Source organism: Carya illinoinensis, chromosome 12 (genome assembly GCF_018687715.1).
Source record: "Carya illinoinensis cultivar Pawnee chromosome 12, C.illinoinensisPawnee_v1, whole genome shotgun sequence".
Taxonomy (NCBI): domain Eukaryota; kingdom Viridiplantae; phylum Streptophyta; class Magnoliopsida; order Fagales; family Juglandaceae; genus Carya; species Carya illinoinensis.
The window spans coordinates 3433639-3451442 of record NC_056763.1 but is presented as its reverse complement, the minus strand read 5'-3'; the positions used below and the strand labels follow the sequence as shown (position 1 = coordinate 3451442).

At 37.1% G+C, this 17804-nt stretch overlaps 1 protein-coding gene across 1 annotated transcript; it reads left to right on the top strand.

The window, feature by feature from the left end:
- Positions 1-5412: 5412 nt before the first annotated feature.
- Positions 5413-7778, top strand: LOC122289117 (zinc finger protein ZAT4-like). The gene is made up of 2 exons (XM_043096060.1): positions 5413-5660; positions 5790-7778. The coding sequence occupies exon 2, from the start codon at positions 6069-6071 to the stop codon at positions 7614-7616; it is 1548 nt and encodes a 515-aa protein (XP_042951994.1). The 5' UTR covers positions 5413-5660; positions 5790-6068; the 3' UTR covers positions 7617-7778.
- The last annotated feature ends 10026 nt before the right edge of the window (positions 7779-17804 follow it).

The following is a 17804-nucleotide window of genomic DNA, read 5'->3' as shown; positions in this document are numbered from 1 at the left end:
CTTGAATTTTATTTTAGGGGAGGTGTGGAATCAATATTTCCGGGGAAAGAAATGTTAAAGTTGACTAGGTCAAACTCATTGAAAATCAATCACTAATAATAAGGGAAAAAATAAAGCTAATAGATAAGATGAGGAAGACATAATTGAAGGAAATTGACTTAGACTCCTAAGAGGAAAGGATATCATAAGGCAAGTAGGATTCAATCACTTTGAGTAAGGAAATAAACCTCTATAAAAGGAGGAGATCAATACAATGAAGGGGGCTCTCATCAAATTCTCTACACAGAGACTATCACGCACAATGACTTTGAAGGATCTTCCTCAAGGGAGGCACCGTCTTCAACCTCTCAAAATCCTAAAGTTCTTCGTTATATTGAGAGATATGTGAGATTATAAGAGATATGTAAAATCATCTATCATACTGGATTTCGCCTCCAAATAATCTGCAAACGTATGCTTTTACTATGAACTACGTAAATTTGTGTCTCTTTTTATTTATTTTTATTTAATTATTTATTATTTACTTCATGGATGAACTCAAAGAAAATTGTATCGATACTCGAATCATCATCACCGGTTAGGGATAATTCTCTCCTCCCTTTCAACCTGTTGTGTAATTTTTGATGTTATAGGTTATGATTAGAGCGAAAAAAAAAAAGAGAGCAAGTATCTCAATCTCATGTGATCCAAGGAGTTTATAAAGGCTTGACTACATGTTTAGATTTGTGCGATGTAACTCTAATTTTGTATTGTATTCATATTGAATTAATAGTCATGTCACATATTACCACTCATAATAAGAAGTGAAGAGACAATCCTTGTGCATTTGACGATGAACAACAATGATCCATAAAAATGACTTTTAAAATTCCCGAGTATCCTATTCAATTAAAGGTGCAACGGGAATTCGGAAGTATGGCTAAATGGGTTACAAAGGCCCATCCCATTGAGGGCCACGGCTTGACCATTGACCAAATAGCCCATGAGGGATGCTTAACATCATCTTGCCTCCTAGAAGGAAATTCAAGTCCAAGGAAGTGATGCCATGCATCGAGACTAGAGAAGCAAAGGTCTTTGTGGTGATGATAAGTAAAGTGAGACACATTAAATATGACGAGACATATTAAAAAATATAACAAGACGGAGTGGTATTAAACATTATGTAAAGAAAAATGATAAACCTATAATATTTTTTACAATCTTTTGTACGACTATGTTTAAAATGAGAGATATTTTTATAAAATAACTTATAAAAATAACATTATTTTATATAAATACCTTTATTTTAAAATATAATTAAATAAAAAATTATAAAAAAATTGTACATATATAATTATCTGTACGTAAATAGGACTATAAAGTAAAAATATCAAATGAGACAAGATTAGATATTGCACGTCCGGGTAGAAGCCATAGATACAGAAGCATAAACGCACCCCGAGGATGCCAGCAGACAATCCTCAACCAAATTCCCTACGGCTTGAAAAGCTTATCTTTAGCTTCCAAAATTGTGGCGACGTACGTAAATGGTAATTGTTTTTATCATTGGATTTATTAATCTAAAATGTCTGAAATGAGTAAATTGTATTGTTTGTTCGTCCCAAATTGATACTTCCAGCTTCAAATGAAATGAAAAGAATCTTTAACAAATTAGAGATACGACGTTGTTTTGGTCCTTGAAACTTCTTTCTCAAACCACTAATTTTTTTGGCGTTGCTTTTAATTCCTTGTTGCCGGGGTATAAACTGCAACCATGAATTACTTCCTTATTTATCATTGATATGTTACTATTGAAGATAATATCAAATTAGTAATTATCTTGATTTGATTTTTAGAATTATCAAATCACTTTAATTTGATATTATCTTGATTTGATTTTTATAATGTTTAAGATATTTACCTTATCTTATCTTAATGTAATTTTTCTGTAAATAGGATTTATGCCTTGTATTTAGTAACAATTCAAAAGTAAAAATGTAGCCTTCAAAATCTCTTTCCCTCTTTTTCTCTTTTCCATCTTCTTTTATATTATATTTTATTATCTATCATGATATCAGAGCTTTTGGTTAACACTAGACTCGATCCTATAGAATATTTATTCTTCCGCTAGATTTATCTCTCACAAAAATTTTATCACCGTTTAATTATGTATTATCTCAAATCAATGCATTTGGATTATCTCTATGAGCCGTGAAACCTTTTTTTTATTGGGTTTTGATCTATTGTGAGCATTTTTTGAAATCCTAGATCTAATTTTGACATTTTGATTTTTGTCCAATAGTTGACCAAGGCCAAGTATAACGCATTGTTGTAACAGTTGCTAACCAATTCATCAACAACACCATCATCTCATCGACGATCAATAAATGAATATGAAAACTACTTTTATATTTTAAATTCAAGATTCCTAAGTTCTCCACCTTGAGTTTGATAAACGATGTTAAAGATAATATCAAATCAATAATTTAATTTGACATTATCTTGATTTGATTTTCATAATTGTCAGATCACTTTGATTTAATATTATATTGATTTAATTTTTATAAAATTTAAGATATTTACCTTATCTTATATCAATGTAATTTTCATGTAAATAGGGATGTATGCCTTGTATTCAGTAATAATTAATAAAGCAATCATCAACAACACCATCATCTCATGATGATTAATAAATGAATATGAATACTATTTTCAAATTTCAAACTCAAGATTCCTAAGTTCTTCACCTTGATTTGATGGAGGATGTTTAAGATAATATCAAATTAATTGATTTGATTTTCATAATTGTCAAATCACTTTAATCTAATATTATCTTGATTTGATTTTCATAATATTTAAGTTATTTATCTTATCTTATCTCAATATAATTTTCATGTAAATAAGGATGTATGTTTTGTATTCAGTAATAATTAAGAAAGAAAAAATGTAGCCCTCAAAGTCTCTTCCTTCTTTATCTCTTCTCCATCTTCTTTTATATTATATTTTATTATCTAGCAGTTACAAAGAATAATGCTACTAAACATCCTCACACATCACACCTATTTGAATTTTATTTTTAATTTTTCCTATAACAAATATGTGATGTATGAATGATAAGTAAAACAACTCAATTAGTTTAACAAGAATAAAATAAAATGAAAATAATTTTAAAATATGTAAAATATGTGGTGTGAGATGTTGAGTAGTACTTCAAAACTAATTGAAAAGAATGAGGATGAAAGTACATTGGACATTTTTAACACTTCAAAACTTGAAACCATCAATAATTCATAGATGAAATTGAAGCATATATATAGAGGAAACACTCAAAAACCAAAAATAGGTTGGTTTGGTAACATAAAACCGAACTATCTCATCTTATATAACCATTATAATTTTTTCAAATTTTCACACAAAATATGATAAACAATTCAACCTTTTCAAATTTTAAAAAAAAAAAATTAATATTAAAAAATTATTTTATAATAATATTTTCTTAAACTTTCAACAAAACATCACATCTGAACTGTATAACCAAACGAGGCGGAGCTCATATTTTCCTAGCTAGCTTATACGACTATTAATGAATAGTTTGAGTTCCTAGAGAAGCTAATTTACACTATAGTGCAGTCGATTGAGACAATGAGCAGTGGTGGATTTGCTAGTAGATAGGCCAATCTTAGTCAAAAGGTGACATTTACTGCCTAGCTATTATAAGCAAAATAATGTTAGGAATATGTCGTGGATGGTGAGGAATAGGAAGAAGGAGTAAGCAATTGAGCAAGCATATAAGCGCAACATAAAGCATCTTTTCTTTTGAGTCCTGATGTATTATAACGAATGGAAGAAGCCCAAGGAATGGGCAATCTTTCCTTGCAAGAAGTGTGCTACTTGTCAATCTGAGCATCACTTTTGAAGGGACAGCACTCTTCACTCTGAAGTGAAGTTTCCACTGCCACGGGCCACGGCAGTTGCACCCATTAGTTTAGCACAAGACACCTCTGGGAGGAAAAGGAGACCACCACAAAAGGCACAGAGAACCCGGAAAAGGAAAAGGAAAAATTAACGAGGAGCCCTATTCCATAATAAGAAGGAATTTTCTTCCTACTTTTTTTGGAATTTGCTACCATTTTTCATGATATTGATAAAGATCAAGAGTCATATTGTTTTTCATCCCCCGTTATATCAGCAAAATCAAGAACGAAAAACAGCATTAATATTATAAGAATAGGCTAAATGATATTTGCAATGATAGAGTATAAGCGCCGCACATTCTTTTTGAAAAAATTGAATAAATATAAGATCTATATAAAAAAATTAATTTTTTAATAATAGATCCTATTATATTTTAAAAGAAATGCGCGACGCTTGCAAAACTCATGATTGTATCTAACAAGATACATCAATACTTTAATGTTTAACAGATTTATTCTTTGAAAAGATAAATATCATTAATTCCAAAAGATCAACAACTACTTCAACCAACCTAGAATCTGAACAAAAGAAAAAGTGAATATTAATCATGCCTATGGGGGTTGTTCATCAATAGTTAACCAGAGCATAATTGGCTCACAACATATAGTGCGCACCACAACCCAAAGGCAAACGCACATGTGGCAGCAGAAAATTAGAAAGAATATCAACAAACCTTTGCATTTTCTCTCTAATCACTTTGTATAGAAGGATACACTTCTCTCTCATCATCCACACATACATTAATCACAAAAAAAAAAAAGGGAAAGGAAAAAAGGGAATTAAGCTAACAATCCAATCACGCATGGATAACTTACAGCTAAACATTGTACTAAAATGCCGGCAGAAAGGGCACAATTAGATATGTTTTGCAATTGCTAATAAGACATTCACGTTGCGGTTAGTGCGATGGGCGCCGGCTTCAATCATGAACACAGGCCAGCCGGCAACTGTTACTCGCACATCGGCCATGCTGGTTGCATGCCCATGCGTACCTGTCTGTAAAAGCACCGTGGAAAATAAATTAGGACACTTTATGAATCATAAGAAAAAGTCTATTTTTTCATGGTGAACTTCAATTTTGTTTTGCGAAGCTTACAAACCTTAAAAGTACTGTATTTAACATTAGTAACTCTACTGAAGTTAAACATGTACTAAGAACGTGACTAGATGATTGTATGTATAGGTAACTGAGGGAACAGGTTTGAGGACAACTTGTGGGGACCCAACATGGAAAATCAATTTTTTCTTTGGAAAAATCAATTTATATGTAAAGGAGAAAGTCCAAAAGAATAACTGCCAGAGAGTGGAACCTTTCAAGTGAGAGCTGCGTGTGTGTATGTGAGAGAGAGACAGAGAGAGAAGACTATTCCTTCACAGCAAGACAAAGGAAAGAATAGTTAAGGGAGGGGAGCAGTTGAGTTAGTTTTTAGTGGGTTCCTCCCCCATAGGGATGCTCACCTGGATATATCTTAAGCCGTTAGATTTGTGGTGGTCTAGGATCCTCGGTTGAGTACACGTGCTGCTATCTTTACTTCTCTCTCTTTTATCTTTTGCTTCCATGCATGAATTTCTCCTCCAAATATAGTCAATTCCAGAGACAGAGAGAAAGTATCGACAGAAAAGAGAAACAAGCGCTCGCTCGCTCATTCGAGTCTTTTTTTAATCTCTCTTCATTGGCTTGTTCATCTCCTTTTTTAGCAACAAAGGTAACAGACCCCTCACCTTCTTCAAGTTTGATTTTTTTTTTTTTTTCTTCAAGAACGAGGTACCAGTGAGAGAATCTAGCTAGAACTCATTTACTTGACCTCTCCCATCCTCCTTTTCTTGTGCATCAGATCTTGATTTCTGCCTGCAATTCTGTTGAAGTCTTAGATGGGTTCTTCGCTGATTAGTACCGCAAGCAATTAGAAACCATGATCTAACAAAATTTTCTAGCGAGATTTGAGATTCCAGCCTAAGTTTCTGAGTTGGGCCCAGCTGTCCTCTTTTCCTCCTGGTCCTCCTCTGTTTATAGTCTTGGCCTTTCAGTATTGTAATTCTAAATCATATATAATCTAAGCTTCATTTGTCACTCTGATCTGTGTATTCCTTTGTCGAGTTCTAGTTCTATTTCAATGGAAGAAAGTCGAGCATTAGTACATGTATGTAAGTTCTGCAGCAAGAGGTTCCCTTGTGGTAGATCTTTGGGAGGTCACATGAGGTCTCATTTGACCATTAATTCAGTTGAAACAGAAGAAAAAATCAGCAGAATAAAGTTCTCATCTTTCAACAGTAGGAGAAACCAGACTAAGTACTCTGACATGTTTTTGGAACCTGGAACTCAAACTGGTTATGGCCTCAGAGAGAACCCAAAAAAGAATAGGAGACTCGCAGATTCAGGTGAAGAGACATCACTCCATGACAAGCTATTGGAGGATCAAGCATCATTGACCAATGCTAACCAGAAGGTGGTCGTTTACAGTGAATCTGACAATAATCGAAGAAGGAGATTGGATAGAAAGACAAGGTACATGGCCTCTTCAACCTCTTCTTTTTTCTCTTCTGCTAATCCTTCCTCTTCTGCTGCTGAGATTGAGGAAGAACAGGAGGAGGTTGCTATGTGCTTAATGATGCTTTCTAGGGATGTGGGTCATTGGGGATGTTTGAATTCTGCTGCTGAGTCTTCTGATAATAATTCTGTCTACTTAGAAGCCCAAGGATCTTTTCAAACTCGACGAATTTCTAAGACTAAGGCCATGATTTCTGTCTGTAATGGTAGTGAAACTGTGGAAGCGAAGAAAATTAGTGATAAGTTGGAGCCTGGGAATTTGGATTCTAAGGATCTTAAAGGGACACAGTCAGAATTTTGTGCTTATGGCATCTCAAAAAGTCGGTCTAGTAGAAGTAGAGGTGAAAATTCCAATGATGGATTTTTGAATGATGATATGAGAAAGAGTTCTCGGGTCGATGATCAACTTAGACTTGAGGATTCTGAAGTTGAATTGGGTAAGAATTTCTCCAAGGAGACTGCATCCAGTAAAGCTCAATTGGCTTCCATCAAGTATAACCCAAGCAAGAGAAAGTTTTTGACTATTAATTCTTTAGAGTCTGAAATCTGCAAGAATTCCCATAAGAGAAGCAAAGTTTTTGAGTGCACTACTTGCAACAAAGTCTTTCACTCATACCAAGCTCTTGGAGGGCATAGAGCTAGTCATAAAAAGATCAAAGGCTGCTTTGCTTCAAGAGTTGAGAGCTGTGAAAATAGCATCGAAACTGAACTGTCTCCTGACTCTACAACCGATAGTAAGGTCGTCAAATCATGCAACAACAATGCGAGTCCCATTGACCAAGAAAAAAAGGCTATTGGCTGTGATGAAAAGAGTGAGACAGGTAAATGGTCCTTGAAAAATAAGGGGCATGAGTGCCCAATTTGCCTCAAGGTTTTTCCATCTGGCCAAGCCTTGGGAGGTCACAAAAGATCCCACTTGGATGGTGGTTCTGCGGCTAGACACAATCCTACCATTCTAATACAGAAACCAGTTCCCGAAAGTCGGGACTTTCTTGATCTTAATCTTCCTGCTCCAGTTGAAGAAGAGAGCAACCGCCATGTCGCAGGATTCCAGCCATGGTGGATGGGAAGCAACCAAAAGCATGAGGCCTTGGTGGGTTTGATCTCTAACTAAATTTCTCCCTCCTGGCGATGGTTCCCAGTAAAGATATTGCCATGTATACACACAAGTTTCTGGATACTTTTTCATTAATTCTTTACAAGATTCAAGTATTTCATCAGATAAGATCTTCCCAACTGTAACTTGGCTTTTATATTACATCTGGTAATTATTTTTTCTTGGCATCAAAAAGGGAATGAGTGAGATGTTAAAAGACTGGTATGGAATGTGAGGTCATGATTTTCATAGACAAAAAAGAAGATAATTTTTGTAATTTACATAAAGATGGCATGTGATTTTAAGGTGGTTGTTTAGTCTATAGTCACCCACCATAAAACATTAGAACCTATCTCACTCTCCCCCATTTCATTCTCCAACTTCTCAGTCTACGTACACAAGATTACAAGTCTTGGTATTAAATCCCTCTGTACTGTGCTCGGAACCAAACACCATCAATAATATTTGTTTTCTTTTATAGCAAAAGTGAGAATGGACCACAGGTCCACAACATCCATTAAGTTGGGAAGGCCAACGCAACGCAAGAGATTTCTCACTCGAAAATATAACATCACAACAGATTGTACTTATAGTTGGAACATTTATCAACCTCAATGGTAGTTTCGGCCAGATTTTAATATGAGATGCATGAAAATTCAATGAAATACCTAATATCCATCTAATTTTATAGCGCAAGCGGACTCATTTTTTTGGATAAAAGACTCAGTAAATTACTTAAAAGCCCATCAATATTTATCATTCGAGTAAGACTAATTTCGAACTCAAAATCAGGCCCATTAAAATTTATTAAGAGAACTGACGATATATGGGAAGTCCTAGACTTTATTTCGCTCATTTAAAGTGGCCCAATCCACTTGATAAGCCCATGCAATACCCAAGAAAAACCTTAAAAATTTATTTGTCAACCCAACCCAAACACCCATTAAATTTACCCAAACCCAATTCTTATAAATTCAAGCTATGCACTGTGCATTCATCTCCTTCGGTTGTCGTACCATAGCCTCAACCCATGATACAAGCACCTCCACGTATAGCATCCATATAGCCTTCGTTGTACCGCGCAACACCACCATCATATAGCACTTCATCCAAGCAAGCCTCCCACATCAGCCTCCAAGGGAGACCATGCACAGTAGTGGGCCGTCACGTTAGTCAAGCACTTATGGCAACCGCCATGATGTGGAGCAACCCAACTATAGTTGCCCCTTCCATGCCGAAGTTTCATGTAACAAACCCAATTAGCTTGGGCTTAGATGTAACTTGGATTGTCTTTGTTTTATTAGATCTAGTAGTGTACTTTAGTTGGGTTGGGATTCTATTCCTTAGGGATTGATTTTTGTTTGGACGTGTGCTTTGGACGTATGTTATGTGCTTTTGTTATTAGAACTGGCCCACGACCTTAATTGTTTACTCCTATTAAGGACGCTTGAATGTATATGCACTGGAGAAGAGTATCGGAAGGAAATATGGAATGTAATAGAACTTTCATTTTTTTCCCTCCCCATATCTTTTATTCTTCCTTGGAGGAGCTCCTCTCGAAGAGAGCAATTTTCTCTGTGATTTCCTTTTTACACCTCGGTGTCTTATAATTGGTATCGGAGACACATTGGTCTCTTTCTATCAAATTACAAAGACATGCAAGAAATTCTTGCATCAATCTAGAAGATCATGGAACTAATAGATCAAACATAGCAAAGCCACAAGGTATTCTAGCAAATTTAAATAAATTTGCTAATGACTTTATAGAACACTTCAACCAATTGTAGGACCAGATTTGTGCAATATAGGAATAAGATACCACATCCACACCTAAGGATTGCTCAACCATCCCCTCTCCTCACTCTAGACTCTAGTTCCAAATCTGCCACCCTTTCGATCAAACTTCTGTAGCCATGGTTATGAGGATATCGCCAGTGCAAAAGGACCAACCACTTTCTGAGGGCAAAAGGAAGGCAAAGAAGAGAGCTTTTCCTCGGCCAATGGAAGGCAAAGATGATCTTCTCTCATTGGTCTAGTGAAAAATTAGGAGGAGAGATCTGCAAAGTATAGCTAGTCGAACAGAAGGGTGACGGCACCATATAGAAAGCCTATTAGAAGCATCTCTCATAGGGTGTAACGAAGGACTTTTGATCTTGTGTTAGGCGAGCAAAGGATAAAGACAAAGGAATTTTCAAGCGTGGGTGACTTGCTTCCACCATGGGATGTAGTAACCAAGGTATTGGAGGCTCCCTCAGTTGGGCTTGAAGTTTCAAAGTTAGACCAGGAGCCCTTGAACCAGCACATGAAATGATAAAATACCTAACCTTTGAAGAACTTCCTAATGAAAAGTGGGAGACAAGGAAAGTGAAAAACATGACAACTAGGTTCACCCTCGTGGAGGGAGTGTTATACGAGCGAGGCTTCTCCGACCAGTTCCTAATATGTATTTCTTTAGAAGAAACACAATATGTGATGGTAGAAATACATGAGGGAGTATTTAGAAACCACTAGAGGGAGAACTTTGGCAAGAAAGGTACAAAGGGTAGAGTATTATTGGCTACGTGACTTGAAGGATGCAGAATAGTTTGTTAGAAAATGCACGGAATGCCAGTTACACACATCCATGCCTCACAAACCTCATGAAGAATTAATATCGATTGCCACAACATGGCTCTTTGCAAAATGGAGAGTCGACATCATGGGACCCATGCCGTCGGGTAAAGAAGGGGTCAAATTAAGTCATTGTAATGGACTACTTCACAAAGTGGATAGAAGCATAAGCATTGACCACAATTATAGCTAATGCCATCATCGAGTTTTTTTGGAAGGTTGTGGTATGTTGATTTGGCATACCTTAGACCTTGATTTTTTATAATGGGTGACAATTTGATTGTGATCATTACCGCGACTAGTGTGTCGAGATAGAAATAAAAGTCAAGTACTCTAAGCCAACAGGTATGGTAAAGAGACCAATAAGACTGTGTTCAGCATGATAAAGAAAAGGTTGGCAAACAAAAAGGGAACATGAGCCAAAGAACTCTCGAGAGTCCTATGGGCATACAAGATGATGGTTAAAACCTTGACTGGGGAAACTCTATTAGCAATGACATATGGGAGTGAAGCAGTAATACCCATAAAAATCGACGTACCAAGTCACATGTGAGGACCACTCTGAAGCCAGGGAAGAGACCCCTCTCGAGGAAGAAAGGCGGGAGACAAGGAGATAGCCAGGCAAGCAAAGTGTAGCTAGTCTAGGAGAAGGGCGAGTATCACTATGTAGAAAGCTTAGCTAACACAGTTTAGCATCGGGCGATAAAATACTTTTCACCCTGTGCCAGGAGAGAAAATGATGTGCTGACAGTACCAGGATGAGCAAAGGGCAAGGATAAGTTTGATGTAGACATAGGAGTACTCCGACATAACATGGAGGTGCTCAGAGGGCTATAGGCCCATACTCCATAGGAGATGTCGCATCTGGAGTGAGCTTGAGGGAAAAAAAAAAAAGGTTACATACCTGCAGGACATATCATCTAAACTCAGATGTATGGTCTAGTGCCCTGTGAGAAACCCTCATTACGAAAAGGACCATAGATTGGACCCAAGGTAAACTACAACGACGTGCATGCCATGTCTCCATCAGTCACTTGGCCTCTGCCATTCTTATTCAAGCAAGTTTGGAGTCAGACAAATGTTAGATCTAGGGTTGACAATTTTGTGGTATTAAAGGCATTGGACAAAAGCTAAAATCTCTCTTTTGAGATTGAAAAATGTTTATTTTCTCTATCAGTTAAAGTTTCAAGAAAGCAAGGGACTTCAAGGCTTGTGACTAGAGGATCAATGTGATACCCCGTTTTTACGTGTATTTTCACTGAATGAGTATTTTAATTTAATTAAAATATTGGTTCTTTTATTTTAAATTATCGTATTTCAATTGAATATATTTAGTTGTGAAAATTATTTTGTAGAGCTTTCGTAATATTAATTATCGTTTTGAGTTTAAATTGCTGTTTAAATTATTTTAATTGGTTTTTGGATTTAAAATCTTGTTGTTAGTATTTACTAGTTATTTATTATATTTATAGCTTTTAAAGTTGCTTTCGTTGGATCAGTTTCTGGATCCTAGATGTGAGGACTGGATCTCAGTTCTTTTCTTTCCTTTTTCTTGTTCTCTTCTTTTTCTTTTCTCTTTTTCTTTTTCTTCTTTCCTTTTTCTTCCTTTTCTTTCTTTTTCCTTCCTTTTTTCCCTGCTTCTCTCCCGTATGACCCAGCCCCTCCCCCTTCCTCTCCATCCGTTTTTCTTGCCGCCCAGATTGCCGCCTTCAGCCCTCCGTGCAGTGCACCACCCCCACTGGTCGACTCCCCTCAGGCCGGTGATCACCTCCCTCAATTTTCAAGCCAACCCGTGCAGTCGTTAGCCGCCACGCACAGCTGGAAGTCGCAACACCCTTTCCTTCCAGCTCTGTCGTGCGCCACCCTTTGCCGTCACCGTTGCTTCCATTTTCTTCCCCACCCACCGGCGACCTCACCCCTCCATTTTCAGCCCCCCAAACGCCGCCGTTAACTACCACGAATGCCACCCAAGCCGCACGGTTTTGTGCTCCCCGCGCCACAGTGCCTCCGCCGTTGGCCACCACTTCTTCACCACATTATCACCGGCATCCCAGCTACCTAACCCACCCAACCCCAGCTCCAATCCATCATCGGTGAAGCTCAACCAACCCACTTTCCGTTTTGGGCTTTTTGGCCTTCCACCACCGTTTTCCGCCACCCATGGCCAACCCTCACTTCCACTAGCTTCATAAACACCTTTAAGCTATTCCTTATCACTCTCAAACCCTCAAACCTTGGATCGTCCCCATTTAAAAGTGGGTATTTTACAACCCACAGCCATAGTACTTTTGCACTGTTACGTTGCTTTTCTTCCGCCTTTTGCAGCTTGTTGATCCTCCAAAAATTATTATATAGCGCTGTAAGTATTTTTCAAACTCTATTTTAGATTTAAATATATTATTGCTTTTACAATAAATTCATTGACTGGTTGGTTATTTCGGACTGAGTCCGATGAGTCTGAGGTCGGATGGATTTGAGGACAGAGTTATTTGGTTATTGTTGATGTTGAGTTTTGTTTGATAAATTGCGTCTTGAGGTGTGCATTGCATGGTGCATTCATGTGCATATATTAAATTGAGAAAAACTAGTTTTATCAGTGTAAATGGATTTTCGGGTGCGTGTGTATCACGACCCCAAGCCGGGATGGGGTATTATTTCGGTGGAGCTCCTCTGGTCACTTGGGAGTGGATAATACTGAGTGACATCCCTTGAGTTGTCACTGGGCGACGACCGGATCGCACGATACGGTAACGTTGTCGTGTCGATTCCGTGGTCCCTATGTTGGCTGGGACTAGAGGATGGCCTGGTCCAGGTACGCGCTGGGCGCGAGACTGGGCATCGCTCGTTTAGGTGTCACATGCGTAGTCGTTACCTGCGGTGTGGCACAGGAGCCAGAGTGTGTGGATGATCCCTAGGGGAGATCATGGTGCATGCAATAAATTGGAACGAGTTTTGGATTTTGGATATGGGCCATTTTCTGGAAAAATGGCGAGGTTTTGTATGAGGATATTGTGATCCATTTTCTGAAAAAATGGTGGTTTTTTTGATTTGGACCATTATTTGGGATAATGGTAAGGTCTGGTTTTAAAAGATATGTTTTGGGCCAAAATGGAATTTTTGGCGTGCGTGGAAAAATGTGGATTTATGGGACATGTGCATTTGGCATCTTTTCATGCATATTGTTGAGTTTAATATATTTTATCTTGTGGCGTTTGGATTATTACTTACCTGCGGCACCATTTTTGGTACCGTAGATTTTGATGCAGAGGTTGAAGAGGAGGAGGCTGAGCTGAAGGAGGCGGCTTCGCCAGATTATTGACTTGGAGTCTTTTATGTTATAAGTTATCTCTACTAGTTTGTATGTCTTGTAATTTGGTTTGAAACGATATTTGAGACTTGTAATATTTTATTATGTGTACTTTGAATGAGTTTGTATTTAAACAAAAATTCTGGTACTTAGTTATAAGATTGTTATTATCCGCTGCGTGATTTTATTGTACACTTGTTGTATGTACACACACTTGGCACTTGGCGATGGGATGTGTGACCCGTATTGTCATCATCTCGACGTCTCGATTTTCACGTGTCTGTACGTGGGAGTTGGGGGCGTTACAGGTGCTATTAGAGCAGTTCGGCTTTGAGTAAAACCACATGTCCCATAGGTGGAGTACCAGAAAGTTTCAAAAGCTTGAGTTGAAAGTATTTTGTTTATTTAATTTGAATTGTTTTTATTTAACTTGATTCGATTTTATTTGATTTAATTTTATTTGATTTGGTTTTGTTTGGTTTATTTGATCTTATTTAAATTGAAAGTATGTTGTTTTATTTATTTTGTTTTAATTTATTTTGATTTGTTTTGTTCGGAGTTGAAATTGGGGTTACGGGTTACGCTATGGCAGGAAGGCGGTATAATTGAGAATACTATTATTAGGCATGAACATTTAGTGTAGTAGGCTTGAATTCTTAGCGATGTGGTTTGCTTTTATGATGTTGAGGTCTGAAGGGAATGTCATGGTTTAGGCAATCTTTGTAAGGTGGGAACTCACGTCGCAATGAGGAGAGGAATTAGCTTTAAGTCGCTTAAGATGATTGAGGTCAAGGTTTTGTAGAATTTATGTAACGAGGCTATAGAATAGGAGAGTGTAGGTTCAACGAACTTTAAGGATATGTTTAAGAGAATTTTATTTAAGGTTTGAGGCCTTATAGATTTTAGGAAAAAAAGTTTATGGTAATTAAGGTGTTAGGTTCGACAAGCTTTGGGGAAAATAATTAAATTTCAAGTTTTAAATTTCGTTGATTCGGATGAGTAATTTGGTGGCAATTGGGGCTTTAGATTTTACAAACTTTTAAGGTGAATGTTTTGGATTAAAGCCATCAATGTTGAGAATTTCAGAAAATGATTTATTATCCATTAATGTTTTAGATTTTGAAAGTTTTGGGAGTCGATTGTTCTATTATGGGGTGTAAGTTCATTGATCTTAGAAATTCCAGAAAATGATTCTTATGTGATTTAAGGTTTTAGAATTATAGAGTTAAATGACCGATTTATAAGAAGAGTTGAGTTATTAGTTTTACAGACTTGGTGTACTAGCTTGATCTACTCTGGAGAGTGATTAGTTTACAACCATTAAATAGGATTGATCAGAGTTGAGTTACTGATGTGTAAAATTTTTTCAAGAGGGTACTTATTTGGGAATTGAAGGTAATGATCTAGTTCGTGTATTTCTCTGATGACTGAAGATATCGATCTAGTTCAGAAAATGATTATTGTTAACTCGAGGTTGTAGTAATAGATTTTAGGAAATGATTTTTATCGATTCAGAAGAAATAGATCCATCGAGGTGTTGGAATCAATAGTTTATTTGTTGGTATTGAATTCAATTGAAGTTGAGGCTTTATGAGCCGTAGACTTTTGGAAATTATATTACTTGTTTTTATATTATGTAATTTGGATTTGAAGAGTACAGGCCTTTGTCCTGTTTTTGGACTTAGAAGAATTGGCTTTGATAGGTGTTGAAGTAGATTATGTACGATAGTATTTAATTCAATAGATTTTGACTTGGAGTTATTGGTGAGTCGATTAGAGTGTTTAGTCGAAGCGTGTTACTCAATGGAATGTTGGTTGGCCATGATTGTAGCGATTATCTTTAGGAATTAATTGTGACTTGAGGTCACATAGGAATTTAAATTTTGAGACTTTCCTTTGGAGATTGAGTGTCCAGTTGGGAGAATTATAGAAATTATTATTTAACTTGAAAAGAGATTGTTGGGTCGCCATGTGTGGTGGTTAATAAAATCTTGGAAGTTGAAACTTATGCATCAACGGTGGGTAGCATAATCATATGTATGAGGCAATAAAGCATTATGATCCATGAGTGTTGTTCAATAGTTTTTGATGGATTGAAGATTTAAACAGTATGGCATGTCTTGAGGTTTATTTGTGATGTGCGATTGAAGGAATTAGAAGTTTTAATACTAGAGTTTTTGAGGGTACAAGTAGGTGGGTGAGTTACCAAGAGCGTTTTGATTATGTCTAGGTGAAGTCAATGGTAGTTTATAATGAGTTTAGTTATTGCAAGATTAGATGTTATTCAAAATATAGGTAATGAGCTTGAAGTGTGGGATATCGGATAGAAGTTATAGGCACTCTCGTTGGTTGGCCGGGAAGGACTTGGGCCTTTTGGATATTTCCTTATCTTTAGAAGAGACATGTGTATTTTGGGATGATGTTATGTGTTTTCAATTTGGGGCCTTGAGGTTGATTAGTATTGATTTCTGTCATCAATCAATGGATGTATTTTTGTTGAATGTTGATTTTGATTAAGGTAGCTAGAGCCAAATGAGGATTGAGTAATAATTCATGGCTTTTGGAGGTATATTATTTTCTATTGAAGTGTGGCAAATGATTTTCTTGTTTTCAGGTGTTGAGTTAGCTTGTACTGTTGAATTATGAGGACATAGTCTTTTTTGTATTTTGGCGAGTTATCAGAGTGCACACGAAAGCATAATTTTTTTTTTGAGATAATTTGGTATTCAAATTTTGTGCTGATTTTAAGGAATTAGTAGTGATTCAAAATTTTAATGGAAGATTAATCATTGGTTGTGCAATTTATGCTTATTGATGGTTTACTTCGGAAGTGACTAATAGGTTACCAACTTGTGGAATACAATAGAGGTTTGGAAGTTTTCTTTCAGCTTGAGAGTCGATTGAGATTAACATAGTTTATGGCGCGAAGATAATAACCATTAGAGTTTACTGTGTGTTGTATTAAGGTTTTTGTGGAATTGGAGATTTCGGATTACATAGTTGCCTAAGGAGTACTAGAAGTGATGGTCATTGGGAGACTAGTGCGGGTATGATGGAATCGCCTATAGGAGTAGACAAGAGAGAGAAATATCATTAATTGTTTGGGTGTTAATGATGGTATGTTTCTTCCAAATGTGTTATGAGTTGTATCTTGTATCCTACTTTGTCAATGATGTTTGACCTTACAAATTTCGAGGACAAAATTTATTTTAAGGGGGGGAGGATGTGATAATATTCTGTTTTTACGTGTATTTTCACTGAATGAGTATTTTAATTTAATTAAAATATTGGTTCTTTTATTTTAAATTATCGTATTTCAATTGAACATATTTAGTTGTAAAAATTATTTTGTAGAGCTTTCGTAATATTAATTGTCGTTTTGAGTTTAAATTGTTGTTTAAATTATTTTAATTGGTTTTTGGATTTAAAATCTTGTTGTTAGTATTTACTAGTTATTTATTATATTTATAACTTTTAAAATTGCTTTCGTTGGATCAGTTTCGGGACCTTAGATGTGAGGACTGGATCTCAGTTCTTTTCTTTCATTTTTCTTTTTCTCTTCTTTTTCTTTTCCCTTTTTCTTTTTCTTCTTTCCTTTTTCTTCCTTTTCTTTCTTTTTCCTTCCTTTTTCCCTGCTTCTCTCCTGCATGACCCAGCCCCTCCCCCTCCCTCTCCGTCCGTTTTTCGTGCCACCTAGACCGCCGCCGTCAGTTTGCCGTGCAGTGCACCGCCCCCACCAATCGACTCCCATTCGGCCGGTGATCACCTCCCTCAATTTTCAGGCCAACCCGTGCAGCCATTAGCCACCATGCACGACTGGAAGTCGCGGCACCCTTTCCTTCCAGCTCCGCCGTGCGCTACCCTTTGCCGTCGCCGTTCCTTCCCCACCCACCGGTGACCTCACCCCTCCATTTTCAGCCCCCCAAACGCCACCGTTAACTACCACGAACACCACCCAAGCCGCACGGTTTTGTGCTCCCCGTGCCGCCGTGCCTCCACTGTTGGCCACCACTTCTTCACTACATTATCACCGGTATCCCAGCTACCTAACCCACCCAACCCTAACTCCGATCCGTCATCTATGAAGCTCAACCAACCCACTTTCCGTTTTCAGCTTTTTGGCATTCCATTGCCATTTTCGCCGCCACCCATGGCCAACCCTCACTTCCACTAGCTTCATAAACACTTCTAAGCTATTCCCTATCACTCTCAAACCTTGGATCGTCCCCATTTAAAAGTGGGTATTTTACAACACACGGCCATAGTGCTTTTGCACTGTTACGTTGCTT